The 21,107-nt window shown below is 37.2% G+C and overlaps 1 protein-coding gene across 1 annotated transcript; it reads right to left on the reverse strand.

Moving 5' to 3' along the window:
• Positions 1 to 9,166: 9,166 nt before the first annotated feature.
• Positions 9,167 to 11,934, reverse strand: LOC117487511. The gene is made up of 4 exons (XM_034136145.1): positions 11,697 to 11,934; positions 10,146 to 10,439; positions 9,559 to 9,690; positions 9,167 to 9,450 (listed from the first exon to the last, which is right to left on the reverse strand). The coding sequence occupies exons 1-4, from the start codon at positions 11,932 to 11,934 to the stop codon at positions 9,167 to 9,169; spliced, it is 948 nt and encodes a 315-aa protein (XP_033992036.1).
• Between the last annotated feature and the right edge of the window lie 9,173 nt (positions 11,935 to 21,107).

Genomic DNA, 21,107 nt, shown 5'->3' on the forward strand with positions numbered 1-21,107 from the left:
TACCCTTCTGTGTATTTAGTCTTATCTTCCCCCTGTTCTCCATGTCCGATCGTCTTTCATGTCACGCTCCATGTTGGTCCATGTTACCTGCTCGTCTTCCTTGTCCGTGCTACCTGCCTGTTCCCTTCTGTAAGTGTGTTCCTGTCTGTCCTGCTCCCCGCTTTTTGTTCATGTTAAGTCATCGGCTTTTTAAAAAAGCTTGTTTTTTGTTACCTGACCTTTTGTCCTCTTAACTGCATTTGGGTCCTGATTTTCCCCAACCCTGACAACTTCCAGTCACTACATTTGAAGGAGGCCATACAAGACAATAGATATGAATAACTTTGACAATCTCCCTCCTTCATTACAACCAAAAAAGATATCATCACAAATGTACAAACTATTTTCTCAACACAACAACACTGTTTCCATACCAACACACGAATGGGCATCAGATCCAAATCAGACAGACATTAACTGCCACACCATCTGTAATAAAACATTTAGCATGTCCCGTAACAGAAATACAACTCATTCAATACAAGTGACCCGGTTTTGGTCGGAGGTCATGAGAAAGCTGTCAGAGGTCCTCAAAATCGGCAACCCCTCACCCCCTCCATCGCTCTCTTATAGGAGATGTATCCTCCATCGCTCTCCCACTACATCTCCAAACTGTCATTATCATAGCAATAACTGTAGCACAGAAAAACTATTTTCCTCAACTGGAGAGACAGAACAAAATGAACTATTAACCATTCTCTCAATCGTTCAACAGATCATGCAGACCTGGGAAAACTCTCTTCAACACAAAATGACAATATAACACCCGTCAATCAAACCTGTCTCCTTTCATGCTCTACCTTCAGAGCAGATTCCTCTTCACACATGTTTGGCCGGACACTTCACAACAAAGCATCACCTCACAGTAACACATTAGCATAATGCTCTCTCTACTGCACGTCCCTTCCTTTCCCTTTCTCATTGCTGTCTTGATATTTTTGTTTCTTTGTATATATCATTTTGTGTCTTTATTGTCATTATTAATGTTATTATCATTTATTTTGTTGGTGGTAAATACGTTTTTTGTTTTGTAAATATGTTTGTATGCGATGTGAGAAATGATAATAAAAAGTAAAACAAAAATAGAGGTAGGAACATATTGTGTGCTGTATTGTGTTTGTATTATTACTGTGTTTATTAAATACAATGCTAACAATTTTTATATATATATATATATAATGAACATTTCTGTTGTTCCATAAAAACAATAATATTGATTTTGAAATATATAAGACACTTCTATTGTATTATCGTTTTATTATTGGTTTTCGAACAATAACACGTTCTTTTATTTTCAAACCATCATTGTGAAGAAAAGTCCTGACGGAGTATTGCAATGATTTGTTTGTGCTTTTATTCAAATGTATGAGAACATGAAAACAATATATTTAACTTTTTTAGATGATTGCTGCCTTGAAACTTCGTCGTTCAGGTTTCATGTACGTACTGACAAACTCTGTCAATGAGACTCTCATTTGCTGGCACTGGTACAGTTCTTGTGTACGTCGAGATGCTTAAAAACAGATGAAGCACAGCTATGCGAAATGGATTTGAAGCAACAAACTGAATCCCCCTGTCACATTAACAGCACTCAATTATTCACATTTCTATAAAACAAAGTAAAAAAACACAAAATATCAGACAGGAAAAGTAAAGTTGTTTTGATGGATGCTGAGCTCTAACCAACATGTAGCTAGATTCTCCTTGTCTTCTTGATTGAGGCAAAACAGACTGGATTTAGATTTAGTGTTTCTCGACATTGTGATGTAAATTAAGTGAATTCTGAAAATTCTTGAAAAAAACACAATATAGAATAGACACACATTCAAATCACCTGGTGGCAGTTAACAGTGTCAGTAAAAACAAGTCAATGTAAACAACATCATTATCATCTGTTCTTGTTTAACCCTTATGTTGTGTTAGGGTCTCCCGTGACCCGTTTCAAGTTAAAATGATATAATAACTACGCTCTAGTTTTTTTTATCTGAACAAGGCTTCATGATATCCTCCACAACAGCTATATAAACACTACAAAACTGATTTTGACCATTTGACCAGCCAAGTCTGAAGGTCTCAAAAAAAAGTGTATAATTTGGTGTTGGGGTCTGGGGAGACCCAGCAGAATTGTTGTGTGTCACTCGAGGTCACATTTGGCAAGTAGATTACTGTTGTGAGAAGGAGCAGGCTTTACAGAAGCTCAGAGACAGAGAGAGAGAAAGAGTTACAGTGATGGCAGACTGTCTCTTGCTTTCTCTAACACAGCAAAACAATATGTAGGTTGAGCGACAGAGACAAAGACTTGTTTACAAGTTGAAGAACAAACTAAATAGCTGACATGTTCAACAATGTACAATATATATAAACTCAAACACATTTCATTGCCAATTCGCATTTCCAATAATTCTAAAGGCCAAAACTTGTTTATTATAATATCTACAATGAATGGTGTGCATTAGTGTGAAGGAAATATGTTGGTATTATTTTAGTATTCTTTATAAAACAATTAAAATATATAATGTGGGTTATCAAATATTAAAATACTTAAAATCACTTCATGGCTGGCCAGTGAAAATAGGTCAATGCAATAAAATACTGATCATCCACTTGTTCAAACATGAATGACAGTGAGATAAGGTGACCTCAAGGAGGCTGTTCATTGGGGGATATGATCAAAGACTTTCCAGAAACCAAAGTTAGATGACTATAAAATATATTTTCTCTCTTTGCTTCCTCAATAAATGCAGTATAGTTACAAAGTCTGACTTTTAAAGAACAACACAATGTTATAAAACATTTACAGGTAGGAAGTAGCAGAATGATGTGTGCTTTATCTGATCTTCAACACAACCTAATTTGTCCTAACTGATATTAAACAAAAAGTGCTGAGTCATGAAGTCAAAATATGACAAAGTGTAAAGCAGCTGAAAAAAGAGTGAGTGTGTTCATAGAGCCTGAGATCTCACCAACATCTGAGACAACAGCAATTTAGATCTAGATGTGAACAGGCAGAAAGAAATATTACAGGAAGAGTTAGAAAGTAGAGATCATAATACGAACATTATCTCCTTCAAAGTAGCAATGTATAACATTTCAATGATATGCCTTAGAATAATGACGCCATTGGTGTTTAGATTGGTTCCCTGAACGCCTCGCTTCACAATGCAGTTCTGTCTGTTACCTGGTCGCAGACAGAAAATATGTTATCAACATTTTGGTTTCACATTTTCTTTGGAAGAAACGCAGTGGACCTTTTTATTAGCAGCTCTCTTAGCACCTGAGACCAAGTCATACAAACATAGGATTTACCCCACCACTGTCACTTCTGTCATGGTTTGGGATTTTTGTTACAATTTTCCACCTTTTTATTTGTAAATGTTTTCCTCCTTGTGTCTTGTCTGCTCCTACTTCCTGTGTTTGCCTTCCTGTGTCTGATTGTCTCATTGTGTTCACCTGTTGCCCTTGTGTTTCTGCCTCCCTTGCCCAGCTGTGTCTTGTCCTGTGATTACCCTTCTGTGTATTTAGTCTTATCTTCCCCTGTTCTCCATGTCCGATCGTCTTTCATGTCACGCTCCATGTTGGTCCATGTTACCTGCTCGTCTTCCTTGTCCGTGCTACCTGCCTGTTCCCTTCTGTAAGTGTGTTCCTGTCTGTCCTGCTCCCCGCTTTTTGTTCATGTTAAGTCATCGGCTTTTTAAAAAAGCTTGTTTTTTGTTACCTGACCTTTTGTCCTCTTAACTGCATTTGGGTCCTGATTTTCCCCAACCCTGACAACTTCCAGTCACTACATTTGAAGGAGGCCATACAAGACAATAGATATGAATAACTTTGACAATCTCCCTCCTTCATTACAACCAAAAAAGATATCATCACAAATGTACAAACTATTTTCTCAACACAACAACACTGTTTCCATACCAACACACGAATGGGCATCAGATCCAAATCAGACAGACATTAACTGCCACACCATCTGTAATAAAACATTTAGCATGTCCCGTAACAGAAATACAACTCATTCAATACAAGTGACCCGGTTTTGGTCGGAGGTCATGAGAAAGCTGTCAGAGGTCCTCAAAATCGGCAACCCCTCACCCCCTCCATCGCTCTCTTATAGGAGATGTATCCTCCATCGCTCTCCCACTACATCTCCAAACTGTCATTATCATAGCAATAACTGTAGCACAGAAAAACTATTTTCCTCAACTGGAGAGACAGAACAAAATGAACTATTAACCATTCTCTCAATCGTTCAACAGATCATGCAGACCTGGGAAAACTCTCTTCAACACAAAATGACAATATAACACCCGTCAATCAAACCTGTCTCCTTTCATGCTCTACCTTCAGAGCAGATTCCTCTTCACACATGTTTGGCCGGACACTTCACAACAAAGCATCACCTCACAGTAACACATTAGCATAATGCTCTCTCTACTGCACGTCCCTTCCTTTCCCTTTCTCATTGCTGTCTTGATATTTTTGTTTCTTTGTATATATCATTTTGTGTCTTTATTGTCATTATTAATGTTATTATCATTTATTTTGTTGGTGGTAAATACGTTTTTTGTTTTGTAAATATGTTTGTATGCGATGTGAGAAATGATAATAAAAAGTAAAACAAAAATAGAGGTAGGAACATATTGTGTGCTGTATTGTGTTTGTATTATTACTGTGTTTATTAAATACAATGCTAACAATTTTTATATATATATATATATAATGAACATTTCTGTTGTTCCATAAAAACAATAATATTGATTTTGAAATATATAAGACACTTCTATTGTATTATCGTTTTATTATTGGTTTTCGAACAATAACACGTTCTTTTATTTTCAAACCATCATTGTGAAGAAAAGTCCTGACGGAGTATTGCAATGATTTGTTTGTGCTTTTATTCAAATGTATGAGAACATGAAAACAATATATTTAACTTTTTTAGATGATTGCTGCCTTGAAACTTCGTCGTTCAGGTTTCATGTACGTACTGACAAACTCTGTCAATGAGACTCTCATTTGCTGGCACTGGTACAGTTCTTGTGTACGTCGAGATGCTTAAAAACAGATGAAGCACAGCTATGCGAAATGGATTTGAAGCAACAAACTGAATCCCCCTGTCACATTAACAGCACTCAATTATTCACATTTCTATAAAACAAAGTAAAAAAACACAAAATATCAGACAGGAAAAGTAAAGTTGTTTTGATGGATGCTGAGCTCTAACCAACATGTAGCTAGATTCTCCTTGTCTTCTTGATTGAGGCAAAACAGACTGGATTTAGATTTAGTGTTTCTCGACATTGTGATGTAAATTAAGTGAATTCTGAAAATTCTTGAAAAAAACACAATATAGAATAGACACACATTCAAATCACCTGGTGGCAGTTAACAGTGTCAGTAAAAACAAGTCAATGTAAACAACATCATTATCATCTGTTCTTGTTTAACCCTTATGTTGTGTTAGGGTCTCCCGTGACCCGTTTCAAGTTAAAATGATATAATAACTACGCTCTAGTTTTTTTTATCTGAACAAGGCTTCATGATATCCTCCACAACAGCTATATAAACACTACAAAACTGATTTTGACCATTTGACCAGCCAAGTCTGAAGGTCTCAAAAAAAAGTGTATAATTTGGTGTTGGGGTCTGGGGAGACCCAGCAGAATTGTTGTGTGTCACTCGAGGTCACATTTGGCAAGTAGATTACTGTTGTGAGAAGGAGCAGGCTTTACAGAAGCTCAGAGACAGAGAGAGAGAAAGAGTTACAGTGATGGCAGACTGTCTCTTGCTTTCTCTAACACAGCAAAACAATATGTAGGTTGAGCGACAGAGACAAAGACTTGTTTACAAGTTGAAGAACAAACTAAATAGCTGACATGTTCAACAATGTACAATATATATAAACTCAAACACATTTCATTGCCAATTCGCATTTCCAATAATTCTAAAGGCCAAAACTTGTTTATTATAATATCTACAATGAATGGTGTGCATTAGTGTGAAGGAAATATGTTGGTATTATTTTAGTATTCTTTATAAAACAATTAAAATATATAATGTGGGTTATCAAATATTAAAATACTTAAAATCACTTCATGGCTGGCCAGTGAAAATAGGTCAATGCAATAAAATACTGATCATCCACTTGTTCAAACATGAATGACAGTGAGATAAGGTGACCTCAAGGAGGCTGTTCATTGGGGGATATGATCAAAGACTTTCCAGAAACCAAAGTTAGATGACTATAAAATATATTTTCTCTCTTTGCTTCCTCAATAAATGCAGTATAGTTACAAAGTCTGACTTTTAAAGAACAACACAATGTTATAAAACATTTACAGGTAGGAAGTAGCAGAATGATGTGTGCTTTATCTGATCTTCAACACAACCTAATTTGTCCTAACTGATATTAAACAAAAAGTGCTGAGTCATGAAGTCAAAATATGACAAAGTGTAAAGCAGCTGAAAAAAGAGTGAGTGTGTTCATAGAGCCTGAGATCTCACCAACATCTGAGACAACAGCAATTTAGATCTAGATGTGAACAGGCAGAAAGAAATATTACAGGAAGAGTTAGAAAGTAGAGATCATAATACGAACATTATCTCCTTCAAAGTAGCAATGTATAACATTTCAATGATATGCCTTAGAATAATGACGCCATTGGTGTTTAGATTGGTTCCCTGAACGCCTCGCTTCACAATGCAGTTCTGTCTGTTACCTGGTCGCAGACAGAAAATATGTTATCAACATTTTGGTTTCACATTTTCTTTGGAAGAAACGCAGTGGACCTTTTTATTAGCAGCTCTCTTAGCACCTGAGACCAAGTCATACAAACATAGGATTTACCCCACCACTGTCACTTCTGTCATGGTTTGGGATTTTTGTTACAATTTTCCACCTTTTTATTTGTAAATGTTTTCCTCCTTGTGTCTTGTCTGCTCCTACTTCCTGTGTTTGCCTTCCTGTGTCTGATTGTCTCATTGTGTTCACCTGTTGCCCTTGTGTTTCTGCCTCCCTTGCCCAGCTGTGTCTTGTCCTGTGATTACCCTTCTGTGTATTTAGTCTTATCTTCCCCTGTTCTCCATGTCCGATCGTCTTTCATGTCACGCTCCATGTTGGTCCATGTTACCTGCTCGTCTTCCTTGTCCGTGCTACCTGCCTGTTCCCTTCTGTAAGTGTGTTCCTGTCTGTCCTGCTCCCCGCTTTTTGTTCATGTTAAGTCATCGGCTTTTTAAAAAAGCTTGTTTTTTGTTACCTGACCTTTTGTCCTCTTAACTGCATTTGGGTCCTGATTTTCCCCAACCCTGACAACTTCCAGTCACTACATTTGAAGGAGGCCATACAAGACAATAGATATGAATAACTTTGACAATCTCCCTCCTTCATTACAACCAAAAAAGATATCATCACAAATGTACAAACTATTTTCTCAACACAACAACACTGTTTCCATACCAACACACGAATGGGCATCAGATCCAAATCAAACAGACATTAACTGCCACACCATCTGTAATAAAACATTTAGCATGTCCCGTAACAGAAATACAACTCATTCAATACAAGTGACCCGGTTTTGGTCGGAGGTCATGAGAAAGCTGTCAGAGGTCCTCAAAATCGGCAACCCCTCACCCCCTCCATCGCTCTCTTATAGGAGATGTATCCTCCATCGCTCTCCCACTACATCTCCAAACTGTCATTATCATAGCAATAACTGTAGCACAGAAAAACTATTTTCCTCAACTGGAGAGACAGAACAAAATGAACTATTAACCATTCTCTCAATCGTTCAACAGATCATGCAGACCTGGGAAAACTCTCTTCAACACAAAATGACAATATAACACCCGTCAATCAAACCTGTCTCCTTTCATGCTCTACCTTCAGAGCAGATTCCTCTTCACACATGTTTGGCCGGACACTTCCCAACAAAGCATCACCTCACAGTAACACATTAGCACAATGCTCTCTCTTCTGCACGTCCCTTCCTTTCCCTTTCTCATTGCTGTCTTGATATTTTTGTTTCTTTGTATATATCATTTTGTGTCTTTATTGTCATTATTAATGTTATTATCATTTATTTTGTTGGTGGTAAATATGTTTTTTGTTTTGTAAATATGTTTGTCTGCGATGTGAGAAATGATAATAAAAAGTAAAACAAAAATAGATGTCGGAACACATTGTGTGCTGTATTGTGTTTGTATTATTACTGTGTTTATTAAATACAATGGTAACAATTTTGATATATATATATATATATAATGAACATTTCTGTTGTTCCATAAAAACAATAATATTGATTTCGAAATATATAAGACACTTCTATTTTATTATCGTTTTATTATTGGTTTTCGAACAATAACACGTTCTTTTATTTTCAAACCATCATTGTGAAGAAAAGTCCTGAAGGAGTATTGCAGTGATTTGTTTGTGCTTTTATTCAAATGTATGAGAACATGAAAACAATATATTTAACTTTTTTAGATGATTGCTGCCTTGAAACTTCGTCGTTCAGGTTTCATGTACGTACTGACAAACTCTGTCAATGAGACTCTCATTTGCTGGCACTGGTACAGTTCTTGTGTATGTCGAGATGCTTAAAAACAGATGAAGCACAGCTATGTGAAATGGATTTGAAGCAACAAACTGAATCCCCCTGTCACATTAACAGCACTCAGTTATTCACATTTCTATAAAACAAAGTAAAAAAAACACAAAAGATCAGACAGGAAAAGTGAAGTTGTTTTGATGGATGCTGAGCTCTAACCAACATGTAGCTAGATTCTCCTTGTCTTCTTGATTGAGGCAAAACAGACTGGATTTAGATTTAGTGTTTCTCGACATTGTGATGTAAATTAAGTGAATTCTGAAAATTCATGAAAAAAACACAATATTCTCAGAATTATTGCACCTCATATATTTTATGTTGAAAATCTGGTACAAGTATTCTGTCTCTGTATCGCTGTGTATTTCATGCAAATAACTCAACAAAACAACAAAAAATGCACACATATTTTGTATTAAAAAGTGTATTGTACAGTGTTGTTATCAGCTTTCATATTAAGGAAAAACTAATTACACTTTTTTCAACAATTACTGACACACAAAAGAAAAACGGTTTCCCTTTCACATGGTGAAAAGCAGATGACCACTAAAGGTGTTATGATGATTTGCATCGTCAAATATCTTGGAGTTTCCCCACAAACGCAAAAACACAACATCTCCGACCTCTAGAAGCAGCGTGGCACCATTAGAAGATTTTGCAAAACCTGAAGTCTGATGTTCTAATGCAATACAAACTATCTCTCCGTTCTTGATCAACCCAGCAGCTGAACCATGTGAAGGATGTCCGTGACCACCAATGTAGAACTCAAAGTGATAGGCTCCTCTCACTGGTGCAATGAAAAAACCTGTTGGACATTTTTTGTCAGTGAAGGTCACTTGAGATTTGTTTGTTGATCATGTATTTGACTTCAACAAAGCCAATAACGTTAGATTTTTTGTGGAGATTTGAGTACCTGTGTTTGGGTTGTAGGCATTCCCAATGTTTGAGAAGACGTATCTGAAGACCAGATTAGTTTCAGTGTTAAATGGTCCGATAGTTCCTTCGCCTGAAGCCAACAGAGAGGCTGAGAAAGCCACCTGTTTGACTGAGAGAGAGAGAGAGAGTAATTTTTATTCTTTTTTACTGTGATTGAAAGTTTTTAAAAGTGCACAGATTTGGGAATGAGCCTGTTCAAAACTGAATTAAATCATTTAGATCTATGTTTACCTTCTGCGTCTCTCCTCAGAGCCTCCACCTGGTTCTCTGTGACATTTGACCTGGCTTTCACAGAGATCAGCTCTGCTGCTTGTACTGTGAAGAAAGTGACATCATTACATATTTGAGTCTGAAAGAAATAGTGTTTGATAGTTACAAGTATTTCATCCTCACTGTCTTCATCAAGGTTAGCTTTGCCTATTATTTATGTTTAAAACAATTACATATATAATATATTATAATATATGTGTCTGCTCAAACAGGGTTTTCTCCTTGCTTCAGATACACTATCATAAATCATTTTTACTATAAATAGTTTGAGCCATGATCTTGTCCACACATTACCGTGAAGTTGTTGCTTTAGCTTGTCCCCCTCAGTCTTCTGCTTCTCCAGCTCAGTCTTCTGCTTCTCCCACTCAGTCTTCTGCTTCTCCAGCTCAGTCTTCTGTAACTCCCCCTCAGTCTTCTGCTTCTCCAGCTCAGCCTTCTGTAACTCCCCCTCAGTGTTCTGCTTCTCCAGCTCAGTCTTCTGCTTCTCCAGCTCAGTCTTCTGTAACTCCCCCTCAGTCTTCTGCTTCTCCAGCTCAGCCTTCTGTAACTCCCCCTCAGTCTTCTGTAACTCCAGCTTAGCGGTTTGTGCTTTATTAAATAACCAAATGAATGTATAGTTATTTATTGAATAATAAAAACTAATTCATTCCTGCACTACTTTCGTTTATTTCACAGCTTAGTTGAATACTCGATTCTGATTGGTCAATTTTTAAATTGCAGAGGTTGTTAATACAAGATAACACACAGCTGCTTAGCAAAAATAATGACCGTTGCTAAGGAGAATCAAGGGAGATAAGGAAAGAGCTTCAAAGACAGAGCGTTGAACGTCTGAGAAATCAACAGAAGATGTCAGACAGGAAGTAAACACTAACAGGAACACGTTATGGGCTGTTCTGGCATTGTTTAAGGACTTGTTAGTGGAGAAGAAAGTGTGATCGTACTCGCACAGTAACAGTTAACCCCAATCAGAGCTGCCATTCATCTTAAGTTCAGACATTCTGCAGTTCCAGCCGTTGGTACGCAGTGGAACGGAGCATTTTTATGAGCAATACGATACGTTTTAAGTCAATAAAATCATTTAAAAATGGATAGAGACTCAAGTCGTTGGTTTGTTGGGATCAAAATCCCTCCGCTTCATGTTGGGCTCCATGATCACCCAGTGTTCTTTTTCCATCAACAACCGCCTCGCTGCACATCGTCCCTTACTATTTCACTGAATTGTGTAGTTCCTATTTAAGCCACATTAACAACATGACTCTGGATAGGCAAATGTGGGTTATTCAGTTGCTACAGACATTGTGATCTGCCACCAGAAACACATTTTGAGTGACAAACTGGGTTGGACACATCAAGTGGACATTGTATTAGGTCCAATAGCTTGGTTTGTAACTCAACTACAGATGCTCCCATCAGCCTCAGCTGTATGTTGCTGAGGTTCTGATTAGCATATGTTAGCAGCATGCTAACATGCCAAACTAGTCTTTTGATAACCTCCTTCCTTTAGAAATGAAGTTGGGATTGTCAGACATGTTCTCTGCAACATCAGATTATTGATGTTGTTCTAAAATAAAAAGGTGAACAAGCATATAACAATAGTTGTTCAGACTGAAAGATGTTACATCTGTTAATGCATGTATTCTTACACATGCACCGTTGAGAAGAAGGCTACATGAGGTTCAATGAAAACTTTAAGGACTGTTGTGATCTCTACATGTAGCAAACAGAAGAAGAGGGTAAAGAGCTAGAACAGTATCATTATCTGCAAGTAATACTGTAAACTGGTTTAGTGAAAACACTTTATCCAAGAACGGTTTCCATATGTCCCCACCTTACACACCACAGTACCTTCATTCTCTCTCTGAAGGTGCCTCGTCTCCACCTTCTGCTCAGCCAAAGAGGCGCTCATCTCTCTCAGCACAGCGTGGATGTCTTGAGGACAGGTCTGTTGGTGCTCAGACACATTTGTTGGTTCTCCTCCCTGGGATTCAGCATGATGTGGAACAATGTCATTGTCAGACTGAAGCTGAGCCGTAGAGAGAGAGCAGATCAGCAGCAACAGAGGAAAACACATGGTCCTCTCCATTCTCAAAGTGGCAGTCTGTTCAGATCTACTTTAGAGTTTCTGTGGTAACCCCAGCTTTATATAGTGTCTTCTGCTGATCAATCATTACTGAACATATTGACCATAAACATGTGGAAACAAACGAATGCTGATAACACTTAGTACTTTGAGCATGTTATCAGGAAAACCACAATAACTACAAAGCACACAAAGATACTATCTAGAAGAACCTGTATGATGGAGTGGGGATACCAAATCTTTTGATAATCAGTTTACCAATATTCAAAAAGTATGTTTAGGGTTTCTACATCTTAAAAATGTAATTCAATGACTTTTCAAGGACTTTACAGGCCATATTCCCTCAAATTCAAGGACCCAACACAGTTTAGTTTGAGACACGGATGGAAGTAGATTACTGTTGTGAGAAGGAGCAGGCTTTACAGAAGCTCAGAGACAGAGAGAGAGAAAGAGTTACAGTGATGGCAGACTGTCTCTTGCTTTCTCTAACACAGCAAAACAATATGTAGGTTGAGCGACAGAGACATAGACTTGTTTACAAGTTGAAGAACAAACTAAATAGCTGACATTTTCAACAATGTATAATATATATAAACTCAAACACATTTCATTACCAATGTGCATTTTCAATAACTCTAAAGGCCAAACATTGTTTATTATAATATCTACAATGAATGGTGTGCATTAGTGTGAAGGAAATATGTTGGTATTATTTTAGTATTCTTTATAAAACAATAAAAAAATATAATGTGGGTTATCAAATATTAAAATGATTGTTTATTAAAATCACTTCATGGCCGGTCAGTGAAAATAGGTCAAGGTCAACAAAATAATGATCATCCACTTGTTCAAACATGAATGACAGTGAGATAAAGTGACCTCAATGAGGCTGTTCATTGGGTGATATGATCAAAGACTTTCCAGAAACCAAAGTCAGATGACTATAAAATATATTTTCTCTCTTTGCTTCCTCAATAAATGCAGTATACAGATGGAGCATCTTATTTCAGACAGTTTGAAACGCGAGGGTCGTGATTGGCTCGTGCACGGTCCGTGATCGGCCCGTGATCGGTTCGTGATGAAGAGCCGGCCCCCAGTCTGACTTGATACCGCCCCCGTGATAAATACATTTAATTATTGTGAACCCAGCTGCAATGGATCATTGATCCACCAGGGGGTGCAGTGGGGTTCCACACTGGAACTCATGTGAAATCAACTTCGATACAGTAAGCTGGATGTACAGTATGTCTGGTACTAATGTATAGCGGATCTTTGTTAAGATCCATATGTCACAGATAGGATCATAGTCTGTGCTAAATAAGACATGTAATCATTTACAAAACATCACCATGTTGTTATTTAACAAAATAATGTTGTTTAGTCGAAAAAAACGAACGAGAGGAAATGCAGCCGGCTCTCCCGATTTGTAATCCTAATTTAATCATCATCTTCAGCACGATCATTTATGTTTATGTTCGCCGAATTGACATGAAATCACTGACAAATATGAATATTCTGTATTCAACTTCATTAAAACGATCAGGACCCTGGGTGTTATTTTTCCCCACAATGAGAAATAGTCAGAAAAGCAGAAAAAGAACACTCAAACCGAGAGATGAGTTATTATTACAACGTGACTTCACTATTATTTAACAACTGTTTTTATTGGGTTCTTTTATTTGGGGTTAAGTATAGGTGAATTGCACTAATGTGGGAAAGATCGTGATGTCTCCTCCGATCAGCTTTATGATCTTCGTTCTCCCGCTGTGTAGATTGGGGGACCGCCGTCCTCTGTCTTCAATGTTTGACATCGCCTGAAACAGAGGATTTCGACATTCTGTATTCCTTGCTTACTTCCTTAAACCTTTTCTCCTCCTTATCTCTTTCATGACTTTTTATTTAATGCTTTATAACAGCTGTAATAGTTCGTTTAGAAATCCTAGAAATACTTTTACGGCAGCTCTCATTTACGGTAACTCCTTCTGACGTCATAGCTACCCACGTATGTGAAAACACTTTACGATCAACGGTACCTTCATTTAATATTCATCAGTAATAATATCTCGACATCTATAGATGTAATGTTAAAGTCAGTAGGTTTTGGTGTGCAACATTCCGTGTCATTTTTACTTCACATTCAGAAAACGTAATATTAGCCACATGCTTGTCAATACTAACCGGATATGAAGGATTTTCAGAATAAAAGCTTGGCATTGAGATTTTATGAGAACTTCCGGGTTTTTCACAATAAAACAGCTTTTAGATTTGTAGATTTTGGGGATTCATTAATGCATTTATTGCCATCACCATGCTTTTTCAAGACTCTTTTAAATTCTATCATTTTATAAGGACTTTTCAGATGTCTGAGTGTAATATCTGCATTTTCTATTTTGGTTTGATAAGGACACATCCTGGGGATTGTGTTTACAAACATTGACCATACCGTTCACCATCCCCCACCCCCCTACTGTATGTTGATTTTTGACTTTGTTTGCCTACATGTAAATGGGTGGCATTTAGTACCTACCCCCCTCTGAGTGAATACCTGCTTAGCTACTTGGCACTAAGTACAGATATGTCTACCCTTTCTTCTTAGTTAGCCAAGAGGCTATTTTTCATCTGTAGTTAGTTAGATTTTAAAAGTCAATCTAAAACACATTTCATTTTAAACAAGTAAATACAATACATTTAAAACATGCAACATACACTGTAAACAAAATCTGTAATCTAGGCAGTAAATTGCTGTATTACCCACAGTCATTTACTTTGAATTTGTAATACAGTGTGATACTGTACATTATGCTGCACTGTGGGAATATTATCCTTAGGCGGGAAATGTATGTAAGCTGGAGTCTGAAATAAGCTAAAAATATGTATTTCTTAATAAACTAAATAGGCCACCATTGGTAGCAGTTCTCATTATATACTTCTCAGTAACTGCTCCCCTTAAATTAAATGTATTCTGTAGATTTTGGGGATTCATTAATGCATTTATTGCCATCACCATGCTTTTTCAAGACTCTTTTAAATTCTATCATTTTATAGGCCTATTTAAGTTTCACTTTTCTGAAAATAACAAAGCAGGGTTGAGGAAATATTCCCAACTGCATCTTCAAAAGTAATCCAAATAGCTACATCAGCATCTAGCAAATGAAAAGCTTTCTTTGTAGACACACAGATCAACTGTAGTGGCACAGTGGCAAATCCCTGCTGTGACTATTTGGACGTTTTATGAATATTTTCCTATACCTGTTGACTTCACATCTTGTACACATTTAATTAGGAGCAAAAACACACACTTCAAGTCAGATCATCACCCTTAGCTATTTTAATTACCTCTCAAACAACCTAAACTAGTTATAAATGTTTATTTTTTACTGTCGGCCGGGTCAGCTGCTGCATGAGACAGACACTGAAAAGTATTATCATCTGAAATTAATCATTATGTTATTAGTATTAAATATATATAAGTATTTTTACAGCTTGTATTTTTTTACCAAGTGTTTTTATTGCTCTTGGGGCATTAAAAACAAGATTTTAACTTTAGTTTTTTATATAATATCTGCATTTTCTCTTGTGAAAAACTAAGTCTTAGTTTGGCCATAGTTATTTAATATATAAAGACTATATATTATTGAATTACAAGATTAGATATACTTTATTTGATCTAAAATATTGATGTGCTCAAATGCTCTTCTAAACAAAACTGAAAGTCCATGAAAAGTTGTCTTCCTGTTTTTGTGAAGGAAGCGCCATCTCCTGGTTAAATCCTGAAATTGAAAATCTGGCAACGCCCTCTTGGAAAATAGTGGGAGGGCTTAACATTCCCAGATACTGGTCTTTGGCAGGTCTTAGGCAGGTAACTGGCAGGTAGTAGGCAGGAAGCAGTAAGCTGGAGTCTGAAATAAGATGCTCCATCTGTAGTTACAAAGTCTGACTTTTAAAGAACAACACAATGTTATAAAACATCTACAGGTAGGAAGTAGCAGAATGATGTGTGCTTTATCTGATCTTCAACACAACCTAAATGTTCCTAAATTATATTAACTAGGGCTGTCAAGTTAACGCGTTAATAACGCGTTAACGCAAAAAAAAATTAACGCCACTAATTATTTTAACGCGATTAACGCATGTGTATTTTTTTGTATTCCGCTTGTGGCAGACCACACTTCCACGCTCACCGGCAGGCCCGGACTGGCCATCGGGAGGACCGGGAGGGTGTGTGTGTATGTGTGGCGCGACTCACCTGACACACCTTACGTGTTGTTGTTGTTAGCATCCGGTGCTAGCTAGCTGCGCTAACGGATATAAGGAGCTGTTTCAATGACATTTCGCCGACAACTGCGCCGAGCACTTGACTTTATGCAGGTAGCCAGACAGTGGGACATTGTACGAAAAGTCAGCACACTCAGCATGGATAGTGCAACATGATTGCAGCTCCCGTTCGAGCATATATGCCTCGAGCTGCACATAGCTCCAACGATCCATCACAGTGTCTACACACACACACACACACACACACACACACACACACACACACACACACACACACACACACACACACACACACACACACACACAACACACACACACACACACACACGCGCACACACACACACACACGCGCACACACACACACACTTTGTATTGTATTATTGTATGAGAGAGGTTCCAGGTTGAATTGAGGCGAATATTTGTAATGTTCAGAGGTTGTTGTATTTAATATTCATGAGAATATTTGTCATTGTTCAAATGATAATAAACAAACATATAAAGCATATTTGTCCACTCATATGTTGATATGAGTATTAAAAACTTGAAAAATATCCCTCTAAGGTACATTTAGAACAGATAAAAAATGTGCGATTAATTTGCGATTAATCGCGATTAACTATGGACAATCATGCGATTAATCGCGATTAAATATTTTAATCGACTGACAGCCCTAATATTAACCAGTCTCTCTCCCAAAACAAAAGACAAGTGCTGAGTCATGAAGTCAAAATATGACAAAGTGTAAAGCTTCTCATCTGAAAATAGATCAGAGTGACTGTGTTCACAGAGCCTGAGATCTCACCAACATCTGAGACAACTATTGGTTAGTGTTTCATCTCTCATTTCAAAACAGATACGACTCATGTTTTTGGTTTTCTACTAACAGTAAGATTTATTTATTTTAATAATCAACTTTGTGAGTTTACAAATAGTATTGCAGTGATATGTCTATGATTGTATTCAAATCAAGAGAACATGAAACAACATATGTGATATTTATGAATGGCTGTTTCTGTGAAGCTTGTCAGTCATCTTTCATTTACAGGAGAAACACAATGAGACTTTGATCTGCTGCTACTGATACAGTTCTTTTGGTTGTTGTGCAGCATTGTCCAAACAAAAGAAGCTTTAATACAAAAAAAAGATAATTTTTTTAATCTACAAGTGCTGATAAACTGCAATATAGCTGTAGAATAAGAGTTTCCCTTTCACATGGTGAAAAGCAGATGACCACTGAAAGAGCTATGGTGATGTTCATTGTCATATATTCGATGGACTTTCCCCAAACGCAAAAACACAACATCTCCGACCTCTAGAGACAGCGAGGCTCCATTTGCAGATGTGCCATGACCTGACAGCTGATGTTCAAATGCATGACAAAGATTCTCTCCATTCTTGATCAACGCAGCTCCTGAACCGTGTGAAGGATCTCCGATACCTAATACGTAGAACTCAAAGTGGTAGGCTCCTCTCACTGGTGCAATGAAAAAACCTGTGGGACATTTCTTGTCAGTGCAGATAACTTGAGATCTTTTTGTTGATCATTTATTTGAATTCAGCAAAGCCTAAAACCTGCTACTATTTTTAAATTGTAAACGTTTGAGTACCTGTGTTTGGGTTGTTAAAATCACTTCATGGCTGGTCAGTGAAAATAGGTCAAGGTCAACAAAATACTGATCATCCACTTGTTCAAACATGAATGACAGTGAGATAAAGTGACCTCAAGGAGGCTGTTCATTGGGTGATATGATCAAAGACTTTCCAGAAACCAAAGTCAGATGACTATAAAATATATTTTCTCCCTTTGCTTCCTCAATAAATGCAGTATAGTTACAAAGTCTGACTTTTAAAGAACAACACAATGTTATAAAAACATCTACAGGCAGGAAGTAGCAGAATGATGTGTGCTTTATCTGATCTTCAACACAAACCTAATTTGTTCTAACTGACATTAACCAGTCTCTCCCAAAACAAAAGACAAGAGCTGAGTCATGAAGTCAAGATATGACAAAGTGTAAAGCTTCTCATCTGAAAATAGATCAGAGTGACTGTGTTCACAGAGCCTGATCTCACCAACATCTACACAACTATTGGTTAGTGTTTCATCTCTCATTTCAAAACAGATAAGACTCATGTTTTTGGTTTTCTACTAACAGTAAGATTTTTTGTTTTTAATAATCAACTTTGTGTGTTTACAAAAAGTATTGCAGTGATATGTCTATGATTGTATTCAAATCAAGAGAACATGAAACAACATATGTGATATTTATGAATGGCTGTTAGGAGAGCTCACAGAGAGCAGCAGTCTGCAGCAATACGTGTTTACAACCTCAGGAGCAGTGAGTGACCACACACACACACACACACACACACACACACACACACACACACACACACACACACACACACACACACACACACACACACACACACACACACACACACACACACACACACACACACACACACACACACACACACACACACACACACACACACACACATACTTTTTATGTATATATATTTTTTTATATTTGCACGTTGGTGTTGGCATATACAGTACAGTATGTTTTGTGTGTTTCTATTCTGCCACATGTATTGTTGACATATTTTTAGTGTTTCTTTTTTGTTTTTGTTCTGTAATAATCCCTCGTGCAGAATGCTTTGGCAATACCTTGTTTAACATGTGGTCATGCCAATTAATCCTCTTTGTATTCTATTGAGAAAGAGAGAGAGAGAGAGAGCGAGAGAGAGAGAGAGAGAGAGAGAGAGAGAGAGAGAGAGAGAGAGAGAGAGAGAGGGACAGACATTGTATTTATTTTATTGTATGCAATGAATGTTCCTCCTTCTTCACTGACACAATTCAGAAAATCAGACAAGCAGTCAGTGCCTCTGCATCAGGTACAGCAGATGTGTTGTCCCTGTGTCATCTTCAAATCAATTCAAACACCACGACACAATTCCATCAGATGAATGATAAAGACCTAGAGGACATTATACAACTTCTGAAATCCTCCTCCTGCTGCCTTGATATTATTCCAACAGGGTTTTTCATTGAATGTATTGAGATCTGCTTCATATAGTAAACAAGTGTCTTCACTCAGGTGTTTTTCCACAGGCCCTGAAAACTGCAGTCATTAAACCGCTCTTAAAAAAGAATCATCTAGATCAGGGGTGTCAAACTCAAGGCCCGGGGGCCAAATCCGGCCCGTGACTTCACTTCATGCGGCCCCACAAGAGCTTGCAAAAAATATAATATGTTTATTATACGGTTACATGCCGCTTTACAGAAGCACGTTGCCCATAAATTACATGTCCCACAATGCATCTCAAATGTGACTTTTTTTCTCAAAATGTTACTTTTTTTTCTTTCGAATTTTCATTTCTTTTGGTTGATTTTGACTTTTTTTTTCCAGAATTTGGCTTTTCTTTTAAATCATTTTGTGACATTCTCACTGAAGAGACTTGCAATTATTTGCCCTAGACTTCTGCTTTGAGACGTAGTTAATTATGAAGTTATTACCCTATCCGATAATAATCCAATGCAGAGGCAATCATGTAATATAATACATTATTTTTTATATATTAAATATTTATATATGTATATTTATAGAGTCTTAAATATCAAACTGGCCCTTTGAGTGCAACCATAATGCTGATGTGGCTCGAGATGAAATTGAGTTTGACCCCCCTGGACAAGAGGGAGGAATGAGACTGCGTTCCTCTTCCCAGACAGCAGAGGGCAGCAGACGCTAACTGTGATAAATGCTGACTCAGCAATCTGCATATTTGGAAAGTCATCGTTATAAATGACATCTTTGTTTTAGATCTAGACTTCCAGCTGAAACCACATCTCCCTTTTGAAGTCCCTGTCATCGTATTGTCTTCAGAGGTCTCAGGAAGTAGAAAATGTTCTGACCTTTCTCACCTCAAATAATTAAAATCAAAACAAAGTGACCTCTGTTTTGAATCCACGTCGTGAGGAGTGAGTCTGATCTGAGTTTATATCAAAGTGAATATATCAGATGAGTGTTATCTCACAGTGTTGGTACCAGGAAAGTAGAGCGAGTTGGTCTCCCACACGGAGCCTTATCTGATGACCTTCAGCCTCCTTAACCCTCTGCTTCACCACGGACATTTATGACCTTTTTATTTTACATGTTGGAAGCTAAATGCTAGTTTCTGTGATAAAGTGTGTATCCAAAATACAGTCAGAGCCTTAAGGACACACATGTTCCCATTGAACCTCAGGGAAACCATAACTAATAATAATAATCACATTTCATTCATCAAGCGCTTCATCAGGAGCTCAAAGACGCTTTACAGAGGTGAGAAAAGAAGATAAAAAGTGATTAAAATTAAGCAATAAAACCACATTTATCACAAGCATGCATCACATGTAGAAAGAGGAGAGTTCGGTGCCCCTAGTTTCTGCCTGTTTTCCACCAGATTGAGAGTTTCTTGCTGTTTTGCACACAAAATAAAAATACTCAAAAACTCAAAAAAGTATTTAGCCAATCAATGATGAATTACACAATGTGAGAAATCTAAAATAAATAAAAACAATGCTTAGCCAATGTTTAGTCCTTTGAGCAGGGGGGGGCATTTCAATCTGAAAGAGCTTGTATCTACAGGATAACATCTCTAATATTTATTGAGTTTGTACATTCATCAAGTATTATTTTACATGTTAACTTCTTAGAGCCTAGAACAAAGGAAGAGAAATAAAGTATAGAATTACAAATATTTAAATAAACGAAATGTCTTTTCTGAGATAGAGACAAATTGTAGTCTCTTGAAAATCATGCATCACTTTTCCTCCGTCATAAATCATCCTTTTCTTCCACTCACTAACTCAAATCTCTTCTCGCTGTGAGGTGGTTTGTCATTCATCCAATTAT

The sequence above is a fragment of the Trematomus bernacchii genome, unplaced genomic scaffold (genome assembly GCF_902827165.1).
Source record: "Trematomus bernacchii unplaced genomic scaffold, fTreBer1.1, whole genome shotgun sequence".
Lineage (NCBI taxonomy): Eukaryota > Metazoa > Chordata > Actinopteri > Perciformes > Nototheniidae > Trematomus > Trematomus bernacchii.

Coding starts and splice junctions, on each gene's coding strand:
- LOC117487511 (XM_034136145.1), bottom strand. CDS start 11,934: ATGGAGAGGACCATGTGTTTTCCTCTGTTGCTGCTGATCTGCTCTCTC. Junction 10,440..11,696: donor CCTTCAGAGAGAGAATGAAG/GTACTGTGGTGT, acceptor TATTTAATAAAG/CACAAACCGCTAAGCTGGAG. Junction 9,451..9,558: donor TGCCTACAACCCAAACACAG/GTACTCAAATCT, acceptor AATGTCCAACAG/GTTTTTTCATTGCACCAGTG.